The 22,377-nt window shown below is 42.0% G+C and overlaps 1 protein-coding gene across 1 annotated transcript in view; it reads right to left on the reverse strand.

Annotated features, from left to right (window-relative positions):
* Positions 1–12,104: 12,104 nt before the first annotated feature.
* LOC114666917 (coiled-coil domain-containing protein 170-like) overlaps positions 12,105–22,377 on the reverse strand; it is a 130,400-nt gene continuing 120,127 nt past the window's right edge. Inside the window, exons 11-13 of the mRNA XM_028821958.2 lie at positions 15,066–15,308; positions 14,465–14,701; positions 12,105–12,507 (exon numbers count right to left, since the gene is read on the reverse strand). Coding sequence (XP_028677791.2) covers positions 12,244–12,507; positions 14,465–14,701; positions 15,066–15,308 — 744 coding nt within the window. The 3' untranslated portion in view covers positions 12,105–12,243. The remainder of the gene's footprint in view (positions 12,508–14,464; positions 14,702–15,065; positions 15,309–22,377) is intronic.

A 22,377-nucleotide genomic window follows, 5' to 3' on the forward strand; every position in this document is an offset into this window, starting at 1 on the left:
GCTGTGAATCTACAAAATCTCCATTAGACTGAGTGACAATAGTGGATATCTCATTAGGGGGTTCTGGGTGTGTGTCCAGGGGCCTATGATGGCAAGGGGTCTTATTACAAATGTCCCCCACCAGCTCAATGAAACAATGGAACATCTATGAGTCGAAAAGACAAAGGGGACCCCCACCCTGACTTGCTGAAGCGATCGAGTCTCACACTGAAATCAACAGTGAGAAATACCACAGTGCATTGTTAAAAATATGATCAACCTGAGGGGGTTTTAGTCTGGCCTTGCTGAAAGGGGCACTGCATGAACTTGAATTCAGTGTCATATTATTAAAATGTTTTAGGACTTGTATAGCTTTGGGGCATGAAACATTAACCATTTACAAATGGATACCCTACTGCCATGAAGAGACAGCAATACTCTAAACACCCTGTGACATTCAAGTATTACTCTGCTTTCATTGAGAGACATACAATTATGAATCTAGCAGAGATGATGTGTTTGTTAAACAAAACTCTGATTTTTCTGCATTCAAGGCAACATAAATCGTTAATTGTGGCCTGTGCACTGCAACTCATATGACCTGTTGGTACCTGCCAGCCACATTTCATGGCATTATCTATATTATTTATATATAAAAGCCAAATACCACTGACTCACTCATCACGAAATCTCCTGAATCATGAGGACTTGGGACTTGAAATTTGGAATGTAGGTTACCCTTGGCCCATAGAAATGGTTTTAAAAATTTCGTGGTCCAAGCGTGAAATTTCTTATAGTTTTTTATACCCGCTTGTATGTCTGTCTGCTTTTCACGAGAGAACTACTTACCAGATTTAGAGCGGGTTTTTTTCTATAATTTGCTTGAACATTCTGTTGATTTTGCGGCTTTCTCATCGTGCTAAGTATCATAGTATCATAGTTTGCTTGCGGTACCAATTTATTAGCGTGAATCCGAGTGAGACTCATCGAGCTACGGGGAGGGAGGCGGGGCCCTCCTCACTCACGCATCTGCCTCGGGGCGTAACCTTAACTCCTCTTAGTTAGTGAACGAGAGAACTACTTAATGGATTTTGATCTTTTTTTTCTATAATTTGCTTGAACATTCCGGTTGATTTTGCGACTTCTCTCATTTCGTTAAGAATCATAGTTCGCTTGCAGGAGCGATATATTCGCGCTAATCCAAGACAGAGGCTGCTGGCCGAGGGGAGGGGGAAGAGTGACTTCAGGAGTAGAAAGCTGGGCAGGGCCCTCCTCACTGTCCTGTTTCACTAATACGTGGGCGAAGCCGCGTTGGGATGGCTAGTCAACATATATGATGGTATCAGTGACTGAGCAGTCACCTAAATGAGAATGGCATTTGGACCTAATAAGGTGACCACTACATTTATGCTTAGCTGTTGGACACTTTGATTATACATTGATATTATGCTACTCATCTACTAAAGAAATAATCAGTGCAGATTTGAGAGGCCAACCAAACTCCTTTCCCCAAGAAGTTAAAGGCCCTGTGTGAGACATCCCTTATTGTGTACTGTGTTTATCCACAGAGCTCCACCTGTTAGTTATGATAGGTGGTGCCCCCAGTAATGACCATTTGGTTCCAAAGTAAGCTATATAACTGAAACCCAGTGTAATAATTTTCAAATGAGTGATAAAGGTCTAGAGCAGCAAGGTGACACTGACTCAGGTTTAGAATGTTAGGCCTGTCAGTATGTACGAGGTGAGACACAAAAATAACCAGATTGGCTAAAAAATATATTTATTGATGAGTTTCAGCACTCTAAGCATTGTCACCTTCTATATACTTCCCCTCCCAATCTCTATACACCACTCCATATGTATCTTCCATTGATTGAAACAGTGCTGGAAATCTTCTTGTTTGAGGCTCTTCAACAGGCTTGCCGTTTCTGTCTTCACTTCATCCATTGAGGAAAAATGTGTTCTCTTCAGGTCACTTTTGATTTTCGGGAACAAGTAAAAATCACAGGGAGCTAAATTGGGCAAATAGTGAGGATGATCGAGGACAGGAATGTTTTTCTCAGTCAAAAACTGCTTTACGGAAAAAGTATTGTGCGCAGGAGCATTGTTTTGGTGAAGCACCTACCCCATCTCAACCTCGGCACATTTTCTTGTCCTTCCTTGAAACATTTGTGCCACTCAAAAACTTGTGTGCGAGACAAACTGTTATCACCGTACACTGTTTTTATCATTTCTTAAGTTTTTTGGCCATTTTATTCAATTTTGCGAGAACTTTGATGTTGATTTGCTGTTTGATTTCTTCACCTGACATTATAGCGACAACTCGTGTAGCAATTGTTGTGCAAATACTGACTGGGCTATTCACAGGATATACCTAGCCGGTCGGCGGTTTGAAAGGACGTGTAGGAGGGGATAAAGTTCTATGATTCCTGTTCGGCTGATCTCCAGACAGTTTTGCAAGAAAGCCCCAAGCCAAGTCTGGTAATTTTTGTGTCTCACCTTGTTTGTAGATTTTGCAGGTTCTCTCCGTGTGTGTGAATTTTCTCTTAATATTCCAGTTTCCGGCCATAACTCAAATCAAACTTGCACATATTTGGTTAAGTGAAGACCATAAAATGCCTTTGTATGAGTGAATGCAACCAGTGGTAGACTACCTTCCCCAGCAAGTCGGTTTCCTAACTTGTGCCCATTGCTACTGGAATGGGATTAGGCTCAGGTTACCATAACCCTGTTGGAAGAATATATGGATATTATGAAATTTCTTGAAGAGAATCCTTTGGCTGTAGGTACCGGCCTGGCTGCCTGAAAATGCCTTGGTGTTCCTCAAGTTATGGTGCCTATAACTTGGGGGGCATCAAGGCATTGTCAAACACCCCCACACACTCTTCTAAAGAATGTCAATTCAAATATGAACACGCTCCAACTTCAGTTGGGTGTCCCCCATCTCAACCCTCTGCTCTTTGATTTCATAGACATGAATGAACATGCTGAAATCTTCAAAGTTCTCCCCCTTCAATTTCATATACAAGTATGAACCCACTCCAAGAAGCCCCAGCTGCCCCCCTCCCCTTGCTTTTTGAATTCACATACAAATATGAATGGGCTGCTAGTGTGTGCTCGGCGTGTGTGTGTGCCCTGTGGTGCACTGGTTCCCTGTCCAGGATTTGTTCCCTGTCCTGCATCCTATGCGAGCTGGCATAGGCTCCAGCAAACCCCTGTGGCCCAGTTCAGGACAAAGAAATTGACTGACTGATTGAATGATGAACTACAAGGGGGAGCAACCAACTACCATAGTGAAGGGCACCATGTACCCTTAAGCCAGCACTGATTGTAGGTGGTCTGGTTAATTGAAAAGGTCAATGATAAATGGAGAAGGTCATTGCAATGTGACATGAAGCATGCAGCATTTGTGCAGTGATTGGATAGAGAGGAGAAAAACAGCCCAGACTTTGCTTATTAATCCTGCCCTTAGCACTACTTGTGTGGAGTTGGCATGTTCTCCTGGTGTTTTCACTGATACTCCAATTTTCTCTCCAGATTATATGATTTTGTTAGGTAAGATGGCAACTTAACATTGCCCCAGTGTGAGTGATTGTGAATGTGAGTGTGGGTGCGGACCCTGTTAGGAACTGACATGCTGTCCAGAGTTGGTTCTTGTCTTGTGTTCAGAAGTGCTGGGATAGGCAGCTGCTTCTTGCACCCCTGAACTGAATGAGTTTTTTTTTGGTAAATGGGTAGATAGTGTAGAAAGACCAGGACAAAACATAAAGGTTTAGGGAGATCTGCTCCGTATATTATAACTTTCGCTGCAATGGAAAAAGGAGTGATTGTTAGTACTGAGTAACCTCATAGGAATGAGTCCAATACAAGACTGTCGCAGGTGTCAGTTGCTGGTTCTTTATAGTGGTGAGGAAGGAAGTGGTTGATCATCTAATGAGGAGGGAGGAAATGATTTCATCAGGGGTGTGCTCTGTAGCCGGAAGGAAGTGGTTAGCTCTTATTTGTTCCTGCAAGGAATCAGAGAAGGCATTAGTGCACCTGATTAACCCAGCATCTGAGTGCTTCAGAAGTAACCAGACCCTGTTGCTACCTCCCATGCCCGCATATGTGACAATAGACAAAGGAATCAAACAAATAAATAGTATTTAATGTTCAGTTTTAGTAATCTCATTTTTGAGTGTCCCTGGTTCCTCAGATGATGCATGCATTTTAAGCAACGTTCAGACAGTTTTCTCTCACTATCACACATCTTGACTCTAATCCTTTGCAGATCATCTGACTCCTTCCTCAAGCCCATGAAGACCACAGGAGGTGTGGCATTGATTGTTTTGATCGAGGGAGTGGGAAAGGTTTCATCTCAATTTAGGGGTAAACAGACAAACTGGGTACATTGTGCAACAATGGTAGATCTGCATTAGAAGTTAATTTGACATTAATATGACAGGTTAAGGGAACGAAAGGTGCCCTGCGATGTCTAGGGCTGATTCCTGTCATGATATAACCCTCCTGAATTCAAACTTGAACTGGAGTAATTGGTTTTAACAATGGATGGAAAATGATGACCCATATTGAGCAGTTAAAAGAATGGCACAGGAGTTACCCACCTGTCAAGTTCCATTATCCATGGAGAGGATGGAAACAAAGGCATAAGAGAGACCTCGATGGTATGTTCCGCATGCGGCATATCTGAAACTACATGGCCATCCCATTAGGGTCAAAGGCTCCACATATTAAAATGTGAATTGTGAAGCCCTCCCTAGAATGAGAACTAAAAACGATCCACTGAATGAAGTGTGGGGTGTCTTCTCAGTGCAGTGTTTGGCTATAATCTATATGGACCTTACATGTTGTTAGGTAAAATGAGGACCCCAGGGAAACGTCAGCAGGTGCAGATCCTGTACCTCACCTCCATAACTTTTGAAAGATATTTGTGCTTGTGAAACAGGTAAATTGCCAGTTTAAGTCTTGCTTTTCCCAATTAGCTGTACTCCATTTCCAGGCCTCAAATGTAATTTTTAAGCGCTGAGCAATGTAAAAGAAAGTTCAAGCAGGGTCTCTTCTGGGAGGGGGGTTTAATGGCCACATTCAAACTCCACATCGGTATTTGGTTTCCAGATAAGAATCATTACAGTGAATTTTATTTATTCAAAAACATAAAAAAGAGGTCTGGGTAGAGTTAGCGAGCGGGCGAGTCTCATAGCACTAATGGCTTCTTTGTTTTATTTCTTCATTTAACGTTAAGATGATTTACAGCAAACAAGTGCTTATTCCTTTGTGAGGGTGATGAGGTGGAACAGAGTGGTGTGAAGTCTTGCCATCGCTGGAAGAAAGACCTTAACATTTGTCCCGATGACTTAACCGTTTCCTGAAGAATCGCTGGCAGGGCGCTCTGCCCCCAAACCCTTTGACATGTGATCTCCCATTCCATTGGGGTGGGGGCACCCCGCATTTACTAGCGCCCAATTGCTTGACATCGTCTGAGGTCACACATCTTGGACAACCAAAGGGGGCAAGTTTATGACTGAAGGTGGGGGGAACCAGACGACAATAATTTTACGCCAGAGAAGTTAAAAGTAACAATTCTTACCTCACACACACCAAAGAAGAAAAGAAAAAAATAAATAACAAGATGGACTTCATGCTTTTATGATTTGTAGCTTAAGCTAAGATCATAAAGGGAGAAGCTAAAGTGAGAATGGGGGGGATTCCAGAATCAAGCACATGGGAGAGAATCTGTCCATTCAAGTCTCAGTTTTAGGGTTGGAGGTTGGGAGGGAGACTTGAGCCCATCTCGGCAGAATTAAGTTGGAATCAACTTTACGTGGGTTTGCTTCGCTATAATGAGTTCCTTGTCATTTAGGAAGCTGGTCAACCAAACAAGTCCCATCCACCTTAATGCGGTCATTTAGGGTCTACAGTTTGTCTGCTAAGCTGGGAAGGCAGGGTGGCTTATAGTAAGATGGGCCTGTAGCAGATTGATGATGTTGGCTCCTCTCCCCCTTGACTCTTACAACACATATAAAATACATGTGTTGAAATAAAATTGAAACAGATGTCTAACGCTAATTATTACATACATTTTTCTCTGAAAAGCAGTCATAATGAAGAGGGAAAAAAAAAACACTTAAAAGCCTCTCATAGTAGCCTGGGGGTCTTACAGTTGGTCAGTGTGCTTCAAATAATTTTTCAACTGTTCTGAGGCTGCTGTAGTATGAATATAATAATGTCTATTTTAATGTTTTAGGTGGATGCTTTAGTGGTGGTGGTGGCATTGGTAAGGGTGGGAGTGAAATACCACAATTCACACACCCGCCCCCCTCACAAACCAAAGCCTTGGGAAGGCTCAGACTCTGAACTATAAAACACAATCCCCACCAATGAATCACTGAAGTTGATTGTTTCCTTACATCATTTAAGACGTGTACTCGCTAGTCACCTCTATTTGGCACTATGAACAAAAGGCGGAAAGGCCTATTTTATGTCTCCCTTCAGGATGTATCATAAATTTATAAAGTTGCCTCTCTTCACATTGTTGCCTCATGGTGCCATCTTATTCTCCCATCCAAAGCAAATCCTCTAAAAGGCTTCTCTTCACAAAAACAGCACTTTGTTGACCCCTGCTGGCTGGGGACAGTATGACAGGCCATTCTGGCATATTGAGATCACTGCTGGGTGCTCCCTTGTGAAGCTAGCAGCGGGGTATGGAAAGTGTGGCGTCCATCAGATTAGACAGCAAGGTGTGAATGGAAGAAGAAGATGAAGAAGTACATTTCCAGTGCACCTATACTGAAAGGCGGGCAGCCTTTAACAATGCTCAGTCAGGGCCTTTTATTTCTTTCTTTTCTACAGCATTCACATGATTCTTGCTGAAAGTCCGCGCTCTATTTAATTTACACTGGATATTCACTCGTGGAGCTCCGCTTGTACGAGCTCCTCATTTCCCAGAAAACATGGAATAGTAAATGTTTTATTAGGTTGTTCTCAGTAATTTTCTTATCAGCATTCTATTTGAGCAGCTAGGGGTTCCAAATTAATCTCTTTCTCTGTCGACTCACCCTCTGCCAAGGAGTAGATGTCCTGTGGGGATAACAAGCCTACTTTCTGTTTACTGGAGAAATTGCGTGCTTTTAGTGTTCAGGGCCTGCATATGTAAAGCATATTTTTTTTCAGAAGATGGTTAGTTGCTTATTGTCTGGGAGGGAGGTGGGTTGCAGGTAGACTTACTGAATGTTAATGCCTAGTGGGTTGAGACCACACTGTGGGGGTAAATCAGCTTTCTGCATTAGTCAAAGTCCTAACTTGTGGCCCTTATTTTGAGTAGCCAAAAAATATGGAAACTTTCAGGAGATGAGACCCAAATATGTCTTAAAAGTGGGCACGTCCTCATAGGTGGGGTTTCCAGGTTAATTGAGAAATCCATACCCCCAAACAAGTTGACCAGGCAATGGCAAGAAGGTGAGACCACACCAAATGAAGCTTACAGCCTTCAACATGGTTCTTCCACCCCATACAGGGCACCTAAACATCATTAAGTGGGTTTGATGATGCAGAGAAGTGTAACTCACTTGCATTTTGTCCTGAGATCTTCACATGTGATGATAATTTTGTAATGTTGTCGTGTAACACTTGTTCCTTGTGAGTCACTTTGGATAAAAGTGTCTGCTGAGCAAATAAACGCAAAAGCAAATAATGATGGATGGATGGATCATTGAATGGAAAGTGGGTCTTGGCAAAGGGTGTGTTTCGCTGGTATGGTATAAGACATGGAGTGGGGTGGTGCTGCCACCACACAGTTCCAGGTTACTGTGTGTTTGAATCTTCTTCATGTGTTTGTGTGAATTTTGTTTAGGGATTTTTAGATTTCCTCCCACATTCTTGTGCTGTGCAGGTTAGGTTAACGGGTAACTGTTTGAGTATGTGAATGACTGGCACCCTGTCTAGGGTTGATTACTGCCATGTGCCAGTATCTTTGGGTCTTGCTTATCCAAAAAAATTGATAAAACAAGTTTGCACAATGTATGGATGTTAATGTGGTCCCAGGACCCAAATAATGAGTTTGGTCACTTCACCTACCAGGTGTCACGCATGTGTTGTCAGAATCCAAGTATGGGCCAAGGGCAGGCACTGCTGCTAATTGTGTTGTCTTTCTTTGTATCCACAGTGCTGAGAAAACCACCCAGTGATGGCAACTGACTCCGCCCCTTCCTGTCTCAAGACCAGCTGACTGGAGGGAGGCGTCACTCATTTACTGGAGAGTGGAGGAGACAGAACTCCTGCAATCACAACGAAAGAACCTGCAAGAAGCCTTGGTAGGTAGCATCTTTATTTGTTAGAACACCAGAGGGTGATATTTTTTTGCTTGAACTCTGCCATTAAGCACTTCTTAATTTTGTTTTTCCAAGTAAGCGGGGAGAGCCGGTTTGGCACCCCAACATTTAGCTTGTCTTTTGACCTGAAGTTCCCATGGACAAACCATAAATCTATCGAATTTAATGTGATTTGTAAATTGCTATAGTGAATCAATAACTAAATAAATAATGAAGGTTTACCAGATCAGATAGTCCACACAATTTTTTATTGGGAACAGCTGGTAGAAAATACTGTGAAGTTGTTACAGGTGTTTGCTTTCAGGCATCCATTTCACTTCATCTCAATTAGATCCCAATTTTGCCTTAAGGCAGTCACATTACTTGGCTCAGATGTCAAAACCTGCTTGGTTTATCAGTCACTTAAGAGAAAACAAAACCCTGATGGTGAAGAAGGTTGCATAGCTTTTTCCAGTATGCTGTTGAAGGCAATGCATATTTGACTAATGAACGCAAAAGAGCAGCAACACTTTATTTGAATTTCAAATTGATGGTGAAATACGAGTACATCCTACAGATGCACCGGGACGCATCATCAGTGATGTATCTTGGGGTCACTGGGCAGCCAGGGATGATCACTTTGCAACTTTGCAAGATGCTGAGAAGTTAGTTCATGCTTTTGTTTTCAATCGTCTTGATTACTGTAATGCACTCCTCTCAGGACTACCCAAAGAAGATATCAATCGATTGCAACTAGCGCAGAATGCAGCTGTTAGAATCTTAAATCAGAAAAGAAAATCTGAGCACATCTCTCCACTACATTGGTTACCTGTGCCATTTAGAATTGACTTTAAAATACTGCTTATGGTTTACAAAGCCTTAAATAATCTCACTCCATCCTATATTTCGGATTGCCTTTCACCTTACACTCCAAATCGTACCCTTTGATCTTCAAATGAGTGTCTACTTAGAATTCCAAGAGCTTAACTTAAAAGAAGTGGTGAGGTGGCCTTCTGCTGTTATACACCTAAAATCTGGAATAGCTTATCAACAGAAATTCGCCAGGCTAATACGGTGGAGCACTTTAAAGAACAGCTAAAAACTCATTATTTTAACATGGCTTTCTCATAGCTTCATTTTAGTTTAACCCTGATATTCTGTATATGCATTTAATTATCATTATCATTCATGGTGGCTCTGAAATCCATGCTAACCCCTACTTTCTCTGCTGTTCTTTTTCCATTTTTTCTGTGGTGGTGATCTGCACCACCACCACCTGATCAAAACACCATGATGTCCCTACATTGATGGATTGAAGGCCAGAGGTCCACATGACCATCATCGTCTAATTCTTCCATGTGAAGTCTGAAAACCATGAGGACTGATTGAGATCATTTATGTTAAGTAGAATGTCTAGAGGGGGCTGGATGGTCTCGTGGCCGCGGAACCCCTGCTGATTTTGTATGTTTTTTCTCCAGCCGTCTGGAGTTATTTTTTTGTTTTTTCTGTCCTCCCTGGCTATCGGACCTTAATTTTATTCTATGTTAATTAGTATTGCCTAATTTTATTTTTATATTTTGACTTTTTTTTCTCTTTCTTCACCCTGTAAAGCACTTTGAGCTACATCATTTGTATGAAAATGTGCTATATAAATAAATATTGTTGTTGTTGTTGATCAGTCCCCAATCTGCATCCCATAAGTTATGGTCCACAGATTGCTCCTCTTTATCCAGAGCCATCTTGAGGCTCTAACTGAGGTTTCTGTGATGGCTCTGGTTGCTCTCCTTTTTTCCAACCCTGTCATGCCTTGCAGAGTGAAGGCTCTGAAGGGTGAATGGCTGGCAAAAGCCCTACAAAACACTTCCACTGGTGGGAAACAAGCTCGCCATTCTTGTCTCCAGCACTGCTCCAGAAGGTCCATGCACTTTGCATACTTCCTTTCGTATGAATTCTCCATACGTCCATACGATCCTCCCAGAGCACAGTGAGTTCTATGATTACTAGTTGTTTCGTGTCTTCTGGCAGTGCAACTATATCTATTTTATATAGATATATATTTAATTATGATGTACGTAAGGAACTTAATGTGTTTACCATTAGCTGCCAGTCTTGCGCAGACTGAACTATGTAGGTCTGCCCGTGATTTGGACTGTAAACAGGGCTGTTCAGCTGCCCTCACAAAGATGATCCTGCTAGGTAGGCGATAATGCTTGCTGACGAGGATGGTCAAGGAATCCATATCCGCCACTACTTTTAGCAGCTGGTTGTGTCGCCAATGATAGTGACTGTCTCCCACAGCTTTTGAGCAGTCGCTGAGGATATGTTGCAATTTTACATAAATCAAAGCATTAATTTGTTGCTTTGTTATATGAAAAGGTACATAACAATTTTATTATATGATTTATTTAAATAATATATATTACTAGGGGGTTCCACCCTGCTCGCTTTGCGTCTCTGCTGCTGGCATTGTGAAGAGGGAGGCTGAACGCACCCCAAGGAGACGCGGCGGCTTCTCCGAAACCCCCTTTTAAATGGTGACACAATGGGTAACAAATTGTTTTTTTTTTTACCCCCTCTTTGTTCGATCAGCTGCTGGTTTGCTGCTGCTGCTGTTCCACGTGATCTGCATCTTGTGCAGTGCTTTGAACATTTAAAAGCCTGTACAGCAGCTGTCCTACTCTTTGTGTTTTATTTCCGGCCCCGGGCATGGTTAAATCTTTTGGCACAAAGTCCCATTTCGCGGGACATGTGTTCTTGATACTTTTTAGTTTATAATTTAAAAAAGGTATACGAATCTGAAAATCTAACAACATCACATTAAAGTTTGATAAATTCTGAAAAGAATGATACCAAACATATATATGTAGGCCTTAAAATAAGTCCGATTTCAAAGTGTGACATAAAAACGTCACTGTTGTACTTTTAGGCTTAGGATTTTATATATAGAGAGTAGATTAAAAAATAATAGTTTTTGCAGTGCTAGTAGTATTGGAATGTTCTCACCATGTCTGTAGGGGTTCTCCGGTATTCCTTATGTATCCTGGATGCCAACAGAATGAGCCGGCTGGCACCTCTGGAATGGTCCTGTGTTGGAAGGTATGTCTGTGTATGCGTGTGTGTGTGTGGGCACACCATGTGATGGGCTGGCACTCCATTCAGGGGTCTTTTCCATGGCTGACTGCTGCTAATGCTGAGTGAGGTGAGCTCTGGCTCCCATGGCCCTGAATGGGACAAAGCAAGTACAGAGAGTAGATGGATGGATGGACAGATGGAGTGTCCATGGTGGAGTGTATGGCTTGGAACAATGCTCCGTTCATGTAGACTATGTCAGTAGGGTGGTAGATAGTCATGATAAGATACCCCGGAATGCGCTCATCTTAACAATATGCACACCTTTGCTTTCCCAGAGCAATTAAAAAGCATCACAGAGACACAAAGTGCATGCCACTTGTAAGAATAGTAATTATAATAATGTGTTTCAGTCTGTATTTAGAGTACTTGGTGGGATTCTGTATACTGTATATTTCAAGCTTGTAGGCAAAATGAACAAAGTGAGGGGAAGAGAGTGCTGGGGTCCTTCCACTGATACTCCATCCATTCATCTAAGAGAGGAATACCCCTTGCTTTGAGGGTGGGCTGTAGCATCTCTGAATTAGCCTCATTTATGTGGCTGACCTGATATTTTCACCCATTGCCATTTACATCTGAACTGGGAAAGATTTGCATTAAGTTTGGTTTGTTTGAATTAACTTTTTTTTCTGTGGCTTTTGCCAAAAGATATAACTTCTAATGGAAAATCTTAATGAGACAGCATACTTCTGCAATTTGTTTTTGAGCGATTTTTTAATGATGTACAACTTTCCGCACACAAATCTTGAATGAAATACACTGCCAGATTTCTTTCTTTTTTTAAATTTTTACTGCAGGACTTAATGTGATTAGGTTATCTTGCTCCATTTCACCACTTGGTTGATCGGTTAGCTTTGCCACTTCTCTTTTCTGTAGCCACATGCTGAACTTTGACTTTGTCAGACAGTTTTTCTCCATAGTCAGCCTTGAAATTGTAGAATGGAGATGTTAGAACACCGTCACTTTTATTGGACAGGTTTCCTTGAGCCTTGAGCAAGATCTTCAGCTGGGAAATGACTTCATGGTCCGGGACCGACATAGTGTTGATATTGAAGCCAAGCAGATGGAGAACTAATTCTCTGAAATCAACCAGCTTACAAAAGAAAAACACAGAAAAGGGTTATGTGAGTGATGAAGCAGTTACTACACAGAAAAAAAAAAACAAACATCTCGGGCTTCTTTGAGGAATGCACTAAATGCACTTAATTCAGAAATTATTATGAGTTAACGTGCACCACCTAGGAGTTAATGGTTGTAAGTGTTTCCATGGCTAATAGCTGCTTAAAGGAATCCTCCACCCAAAATGATAATTTTTTATATGTTGCTTACCCCATTTAGTTTATAGCGACGGTTGAGAAAAATCTTTTACCTCATGTTTTCATGCAGAAAGGAGATAACAGAGTTTCTGGTGAAGTAGGGGGTCTATGGTGTCCAGCAAACAATATCAAAAACGTCCATTATAAAAAAAATCTAACATTACTCTTGTTGCTTAATCCACATCTCAAGCCATCCAGCCAAATGCTCACAATATCCCAAACACGTGTGTTTTTACTAAAATATTCTTAAACAAACCACGTCTGGAAAACGCTGTCATGAACAGGGATGGAAAGCGCTGAGAAATTCTTGAGAATTTGAAATGAAGACCCGCCTCTCCTCCTAATTCATTGGTCAAGAGTCCAACCCAGTAGCAGTTTACTCATTGGCTAACATTGTGCTTCATTTGATACCAGCAAACAGTATGCACTGTGAGACAGGTGAACTGCAGATTAAAAGTTAGTGAAAAGCAAGTGAAGACTTTGCCTCACACTTGTGTATTCGAGATGCTTCTACAATTAGAAGGTCAATTCACCTGCGGATGCTCGCAGACTTGTACTAAGTAAACCTGCCACACTCCAGTTGTGGACGTGACTATTGTCACGCTTGGGTCACAGAGTTGCACAGGTTCATTCAGGGCTTTCAAGAAACAGACGCTTTATTTGAGTAGAGCATAATAAAGCATAATGAATAAGGCAGAGGATGTTTGGGGAAAGAGAGACAAGGCAGTAAGATACTAGGACAGCCACGGTGCGGTCTTTTAAATGTTCGAATCTCCACGTGAGATGCAGCAGCAGGCTAGCAGCTGATCCACAAAGAAGAGATGAAAAGCTGTGTTTGTTTCCCATTGTATCACTGTTCAAGAGGGGTTTTCGGAGGAACGGACACATCCTCTTGGGGCTGTGTTCACCATGTTCACAATATAAATGAAATGACAGGAGGTGGGTGTACAGTTCAAATGCTCAGTTGCATCTGAGTGTGTTGCTTTTCCGTTCGGGGAGATGATTTATGTATCAATATTTCAGTAAGAATACATGTGTTTGAAACATTGTGAGCATCCATCAGGACGACTTGATATGTGGATTATGGGATATGAGTAACATTTTTTTTCACAGACCTTTTTGATATTGTTTGCTGTTGTGCTGCATTGGTTGACATAGACACCTATTATTTTAGTAACGTTATCTCTGTTCAGCATGAAAACACGTGATTAAATTTGTGTTGTTGGCCATCACTGCAAATTACACGGGGAAAGTAACAACTTTTTTTTTAAATTAACTTTAGATCCTTAGCATCCTGAACCACTGGGATAAAACTGTCCACAAATAAAGTTCTGTTATGAATCGTCTTGAGTGGCTGCCATATGGACACCTACACTGGGTGATTTCATCGCCTCTAACTACAACACTCCTCTGCACTCCTTAGATTGTGTGGTTAGTTAGTCCATTAAATTAATCAGAGGCAGTCCGTCAGGTTTCTGTATCTTTTTATCAAGTGCCAACACTTCCGTCTCAAATCCAGCACATCCTCAGGGCTGTTTTTTATCTGACAAGTTGAACTAAAGCAGGAATGTGGCAATTAAAACTTGATAGAAACATAAAGTAAGTCAGGATTAATGACTTTCAGTTTAGTAATTTTTCTCTGTTCAAGTGACCGCATAGTTTTTTAGCTTTCTCAGATGTTCCAGCTCTTAAAGCCAGCACTTACTGTAGTCACAGAGCTAGACTGTCTCTTACCTTCTTCTCTCTCTTGGCCACCTCTTCCAGGGCTCTTTTAACAGTCCTCAACTCATTGGTCATGGCCTCCATCATGAAGTGTGCCCTCTCCTTCGCCTCCTTGTCCTCTGAATCTCTGTGGTCGAGCTCTGCCTTCATGGTCACCACCTTCTGGGCTGCTTTGTCTTTGATCTTTTCAGTTGCTGCAAAGGCTCGCTGGAGCTCCTCAATGGTCTTGTTCTGTTCCAGAGTCTTCACCTGTTTCAGAGAAACTATTAGCCTGATCTGTAACCCAACCATTAAACCCATTTTCCACACTGGGGACACCTGCCTGTTTTAATCTTATTTATTTAAAAGGGCCTACCCCGACTGATTGATTCAAGCTAAAGTAAACCTCAGGTTACCCTCACATACTCGGGCAGACTCACTCACACTGACCTAACACACATATCTATCGGACACTGCAGAAAAGGCAAAGTCCCAGGAAAAGATTCCACAGAGACACAAGGAGACCATGCAAACATCTTACAGATATAATAAATAAAATGTACATGCAGTAGCATCTTCTGCCTCCAGTATAGCTGCTCACTGTCCACAAAGTGTGCACCCCTTTGATTCTCACCTCAAGATTTTTCACTTCTGACAACTTTGACTTCAGAGCTTGGTTGGAATATTTGGCTTCACTCAGCTGGTCCTGCAGCTTTTCAATTTTCTTCTCCAGTTTCTGAATGACTTCTGACTTTTCCTTCTTGTCTTTTATCATCAGCGACTGGCTCTCCTTTAGGCCTTCCAGCTGCTTAATTTTCTTTTGCAGATTTTCAATTTCCGCCTTCTTGTTATCTAGTTTTTCTTTTTGGGAGGAAACCTGTTACAGAGGAAAAAAGAAAACTATGAATACTTCAGAAGGTGGGTAGCCTTTGTAAAAAAAAATCTCAGTCTCTCAGAACAACTCTCTCCTGCCAGCCAGCCTGTCTGCCTGCATGCCAGTCAAATGTTTGCTTCCCTTCTCATCCAGCTCCACATTGAACTGTGGGGAAGGAGAGGACACTGACTTGTCATTTTGCTGCCAATAACAAGTGACCACTGTGGCTGCAAGTTGTCACAGAAAGAAGACAGTTTTATGTCCCCATTCTGACCCCTCAGCAGGGTGAAGGAAGTGATAACTGAGAGGTAAAAGAAGATTTCTTTCACTCTCCCTGGTGGTCCATAAGATTGTTTAACTAAACACAATGGAGTGACCGAAGTGGATAAACTGGTTTGGAACTAAGGTAATCAGCTTCATTTAAGCATACTATGAAGGGGTGCCCAGCTACAAAGGGGCACCAGTAAGAGCAAGGGAGTAACAGATTGTGGGCAAAAGCATTCAGTGTTCTTCAGAGGCTGGCCCTTTGTCTAGCAGGCAAGAGATTGTAAGATGTACTGACTAGAGAGTGGCAGCACATGGTCACTACCTGGGGAAAGTGGGGCCAGGCAGGGCTAGCGTCACCATTAATTTGGCCGCAGATCATAAGTGGGGGGACCCAGCACACAGTCAGTTGGCACTCTAATAAGCGCTGCCTAGGGTTCAAAATAACCAAACCAGTACTGGGGCCAGGTAGTCCATTGTAGGATGAGTCAAGCAGGACTGACAGCAGGAGAGTAATCTCCCAACTATTGCTGACCCTTTATGGGAATGGACAGCTGGAAACCTGCTTTGAAGACCCAACACTTTAAGGACAACTGATAGTTGAGGGTGATAGGAGCCCTTAACCGGAGTGTGGTCTCCATGTAGCAACTTTGTGGTTGCCACTGACCTTGGGCGTGATGTCAGGTGTTGGGCAGAAGTGACCGTGAAAGACAGCTGGGGGCAGAGACTAATCTCAGAAGAGTAGGAAACAAGGATCATAAGAGTGAGAGCGAGATGGGGGGTCAGAAATAGGGTGCTTTGAGGTGGGAGAAACATATGTAGTAGTAAAGTCGCTCTGTAGATTCTGGAGAAACATGTACAGTTTTGTTTGCAAAGAGCAAAGGAATAAACATAAAACTCTAGCAGCATTTTTATCTTCCTGTAACATAATGCAAACAAAGTTCTGATATGGCACATTAAGCAAAATATTTATGTTATCATGGCAACCCCTTACTGTATCGCACAATGACACAGAATATTCACACAATATGTTCTATGTTAGTTCCCAAAACTGACATTTATTACATTCAAAATTAAAATCAGAGAGTCAGATAACGTTAAGAATTTTTAGTTGATTATCTTTTATTTGGGCTGGAATATAAACAAGAATTTAATTTGCTATTACCACTCTCAAAGAAGCTGAAACCATAAATATAAAAATACCATTTTTTTCATGTAGTAAAATATACAAACGCCTGTCAGATTTCTTACTTTTTATTGTAATGAACATGACAAAATATAACATTTCTATCAGTTAGAAAGGTATCAATTAAAAAAGGTATTACTCATTTAATTTTTAACAGCATGCTTAATTATCGGAATAAAGCGCAAAACTAAAAAAAAAAAGTCGTAAGCTACCTTCATAGTTGGCTGACTTGCACATAAAACATTTTCTTTTTATTTCCTACACCAGGGCGGTCCACATGGATCTGATGGTGAAAGTCGCATGGATTTCCTAAGTCTTCTCATTATGTCTTCAAAGTTTGGCCCTGAGCTTTCTGTTTGCGCATTGTAAAGCTGAATTTAATGCAGCAGTAAAAACCGGTCAATAAAACAGTCACCAAAATAACAGATTTTTGAATCATTCGGCTTGTTCCATTCCAAAGTAATAGCAAATTAAAAGTTCAGAAACAGAATAACTGTTCCCATTTTTAATTTAGAAATAAGTGCCAGTGACACAGAAACTTCAAGCGAGTTCAGAAATTCTAGTAAATGTTCTCTTTGTCATCTGTTGCAGCGCCAATTGATTTATATTTGCTTGAAACTCCGGGAATTTTTTTACTACATCAGTTTTGATTAGTATTAAGTCTTTATTGTAGATTTTTAGGCGGCACGGTGGCGCAGTGGTAGCGCTGCTGCCTCGCAGTTAGGAGACCTGGGTTCGCTTCCCGGGTCCTCCCTGCGTGGAGTTTGCATGTTCCCCCCGTGTCTGTGTGAGTTTCCTCTGGGTGCTCCGGTTTCCTCCCACAGTCCAAAGACATGCAGATTAGGTGGATTGGTAATTCTAAGTTGGCCCTAGTGTGTGCTTGGTGTGTGGGTGTGTTTGTGTGTGTCCTGCGGTGGGTTGGCACCCTGCCTGGGATTGGTTCCTGCCTTGTGCCCTGTGTTGGCTGGGATTGGCTCCAGCAGATCCCCGTGACCCTGTGTTCGGATTCGGCGGGTTGGAAAATGGATGGATGGATGTAGATTTTTAAAATATATTGTAATTTGAAAGTAAAGAAATAAGAATAACATATTGTAGCATTGGCACAGTGCACCACAATGCATGGATTCTCTGCTCTTTACATGGCTCTTTGAGGTGGCTCACTATCCTTAAAAGGACTGCTTGCATTTTGCTGCACTAGTTGGAAAAGCATGCGACTTTGCAGGCTCGCCATTTATACAGACGTTCCTGCCCTTGCTGATGTAATGGCAGCTCATGCTTGGGTGGCTCAATCCCTGGCTAATGTAACTTATCAGCATTGTTACGTAGCCCTCCCACTGACGTCGCTGTCCCCAGTGACCACTTCCAAGTTCTTGCAGTGGTGCACAAACCCGTTGAAACGGCAGCGTGGTCTTCTCTCTCGCTTCAGTCCTGCCGCTGGTGATGAGCACACATCAGCAGGGTTCGTGAGTGCTCTGTTGTCAAATGGCACAGCTGGGATGTTGAGTGTTGCACTGTCGTGCAGTTCAGCTGAGGTGTTCAATGCTGGCCAGTTGTAAGCAAGCAGGCGAACCTCCTTGTGAGGAGATGCAGATGTACCGGTCTCTTGGTTGTTTTCCTAAACTGAACTGATGCCATAAACTTTGTTCAAATCTGGATCTCAGCTTTAAGACTCTCCCTCCAACCTCTCCGAAGAGCCAAGCATGTCCATTTTAGATCTCCAAGGCACTTGGTGCTCTACTAAGTCGGACTGTAGGTCTTTTCATCCTACTACTAACACCAATGTAGTGTCGGCACTGAGCACCACAATGCTGTATACATGGATCTCTGAGGAGGCTCACTATCTTTAAAAGAACTGCTCACCTTTTCCCACACTAGTTGGCAAACCATGTGACTGTGCATGCTTGCCATTTATATAGGCGCCCCTGCCACTGGTGAGGTAATGCCATCCCTGGCTGATGTAACTTGGCCGTGTCATTACAATATATTCTTATCCTAAAGTAGGCTGTTTCTCCTATGATAAAAGATTATCTTCATTTCATAAAAAATTGATGACTTTTGAGGCTAGATGAGTATTTCAAAAACAACAAACTGACATTTGCTTTAACTTTATTCCTTATTAGCTACAGTGGTGTGAAAAACTATTTGCCCCCTTCCTGATTTCTTATTCTTTTGCATGTTTGTCACACAAAATGTTTCTGATCATCAAACACATTTAACCATTAGTCAAATATAACACAAGTAAACACAAAATGCAGTTTTTAAATGATGGTTTTTATTATTTAGGGAGAAAAAAAATCCAAACCTACATGGCCCTGTGTGAAAAAGTAATTGCCCCCTTGTTAAAAAATAACCTAACTGTGGTGTATCACACCTGAGTTCAATTTCCGTAGCCACCCCCAGGCCTGATTACTGCCACACCTGTTTCAATCAAGAAATCACTTAAATAGGAGCTGCCTGACACAGAGAAGTAGACCAAAAGCACCTCAAAAGCTAGACATCATGCCAAGATCCAAAGAAATTCAGGAACAAATGAGAACAGAAGTAATTGAGATCTATCAGTCTGGTAAAGGTTATAAAGCCATTTCTAAAGCTTTGGGACTCCAGCGAACCACAGTGAGAGCCATTATCCACAAATGGCAAAAACATGGAACAGTGGTGAACCTTCCCAGGAGTGGCCGGCCGACCAAAATTACCCCAAGAGCGCAGAGACGACTCATCCGAGAGGTCACAAAAGACCCCAGGACAACGTCTAAAGAACTGCAGGCCTCACTTGCCTCAATTAAGGTCAGTGTTCACGACTCCACCATAAGAAAGAGACTGGGCAAAAACGGCCTGCATGGCAGATTTCCAAGACGCAAACCACTGTTAAGCAAAAAGAACATTAGGGCTCGTCTCAGTTTTGCTAAGAAACATCTCAATGATTGCCAAGACTTTTGGGAAAATACCTTGTGGACTGATGAGACAAAAGTTGAACTTTTTGGAAGGCAAATGTCCCGTTACATCTGGCGTAAAAGGAACACAGCATTTCAGAAAAAGAACATCATACCAACAGTAAAATATGGTGGTGGTAGTGTGATGGTCTGGGGTTGTTTTGCTGCTTCAGGACCTGGAAGGCTTGCTGTGATAGATGGAACCATGAATTCTACTGTCTACCAAAAAATCCTGAAGGAGAATGTCCGGCCATCTGTTCGTCAACTCAAGCTGAAGCGATCTTGGGTGCTGCAACAGGACAATGACCCAAAACACACCAGCAAATCCACCTCTGAATGACTGAAGAAAAACAAAATGAAGACTTTGGAGTGGCCTAGTCAAAGTCCTGACCTGAATCCAATTGAGATGCTATGGCATGACCTTAAAAAGGCGGTTCATGCTAGAAAACCCTCAAATAAAGCTGAATTACAACAATTTTGCAAAGATGAGTGGGCCAAAATTCCTCCAGAGCGCTGTCAAAGACTCATTGCAAGTTATCGCAAACGCTTGATTGCAGTTATTGCTGCTAAGGGTGGCCCAACCAGTTATTAGGTTCAGGGGGCAATTACTTTTTCACACAGGGCCATGTAGGTTTGGATTTTTTTTGCTCCCTAAATAATAAAAAACCACCATTTACAAACTGCATTTTGTGTTTACTTGTGTTATATTTGACTAATGGTTAAATGTGTTTGATGATCAGAAACATTTTGTGTGACAAACATGCAAAAGAATAAGAAATCAGGAAGGGGGCAAATAGTTTTTCACACCACTGTATACTATTGCTTGTGAAAATGTATATATTTCAGTCAGCCATATGCATTTGTATTTTTGAGTATACATACTAAAACAAATTCAGAGAATCAAGTCACATTAAGAATTTCCAGTTGATAATCTCTCATTTTGGCTGGAATATGTCCAGAAAACAAAGTGACGGTGGCCTAGTGTAGGCTCAGTGTGGGCAAATGTATTGGCGCTATATGGGCAGTCAACAATGGCCCAGCTGGGATTTGCACATCAGAGCAACTTTGGCTCCAGTTTGGACAAAGAGACAGGGAGCCCAAATTCAGTCATAAACCAGAAAAATACCTTACTGATACATCCATCCATTTTCTATAAATGCTTAGCATGCAATGTTCTTAGGTAGGAACAACCCCTGAAAATGGCACTACCCCATCACAGAGACAACACACACACACATACACAGAGCCAATTTAGCACCACCAGTCCACCTAACCTGCATGATTTTGGACTGTGGGAGAAAACCAGCATGGACTCAGGGAAAGCACACAAGCTCCATATAGAGAGGACCAGGGACTTGAACCCTGGCTTCCTTGCTGCAAGGGTGAGGTGGTCATACTGCTACCATGACTCTCCTTCCTGGTTCTTGAAAATTTTTTTATGTTCAGCTATTTTTTTTATCAATTAAAGTATCTGTAATTATGATGATTTACAATTTATTAATTAAAATGAAAATGAATTAAAAATACAATCCCAATGTAGCTTTAAACAACACATTTTTAAAAAATCCAAAGTTTTTTTGTATCTTTTGGTACTAGTCCAGCTTTTTAATTTTTGTGGTTTTACTAGCCTAAACACGAGAACATTACCCTAATACGTTTAAAAAATGGGCATTTTTAGCCAATATACAAATGATACTTTTTGAAGTTGTTCAATGCTGTTCAAATTCTTATTTAGACTTTGTGACCACAAGGGGGCGCAACTGAGTCCAAAACCTCAGGCACAATAGTACCCAGCACAGTTGAGGGTTCAAATAAAGGATTTTTTTTCCGCATGTGGAAACGCAACCAAACCACAATATAAACAAGCGTCTTTCCTTCTTTCTCTCTTTCCGCTCCTCTTGTTGAGTGTTACCTGACTCATTCAGATGAGACCCCATTTAAGCTGGAGAGGGGAATGCTTCCAGTGCCACCCAGGTACCCCAACAGCACCGTTTAACAGCACCCGGGGACCCCGACAGGGCTGCACTTCTGGATTCCATGCTGGTGTCCAAACTCGAATCACAGCCACACATCTTACTTCTCCTGGCCTCCAGCTTCCAGTGGTTCATCCAATATTTGCCTCTGGATGGGCAAGAGGTTGTTTCGTTGTCCAGCTGGAGTGCTTGTGTGTCCTCATTGGTACTTACAACTTCTATTATCCAAATTGTTAACCCAGGGACAGTACTAATTCACAGCGTTTCTCAACCTTTAAGTATTTGCAACCCGAGTTTTCATAACAGTTTTAATCGCGCCCCCCTAACGTTTTTTTGAAACCCTAATAAAATTTATTCCTATATTTTTTGCTGCTGATACCGCTACAAGTTTAAAATTTGGCAACATTTGCGCCCCACAGTTTGAGAACCGCTGACTTGCACTATGAAAACACTGAAGAGCAGGAAGCTCTAGGGGTAGTGATAACATCGCTCCAGCGTTACCGAGCCATCTGTGGGCCAGTAAGGAGCTTACTGAACTTGGACTGAAGGCAGTTAATGCATTTTGCGAACTTTGCTAAGGAGCCCTTTGTGGTAGCCCCCAAGCTGGGCCAGTGCAGTATTGAGTTTTCCTAAACCCACACTGTCCTTGGTCTGCCCACTGGGGGGCACTGTGTGCATGTTTACTGGGTGATTGACATCCTGACAAAAATATCATGAAG

The sequence above is a fragment of the Erpetoichthys calabaricus genome, chromosome 16, assembly GCF_900747795.2.
Source record: "Erpetoichthys calabaricus chromosome 16, fErpCal1.3, whole genome shotgun sequence".
NCBI classification, from domain to species: domain Eukaryota; kingdom Metazoa; phylum Chordata; class Cladistia; order Polypteriformes; family Polypteridae; genus Erpetoichthys; species Erpetoichthys calabaricus.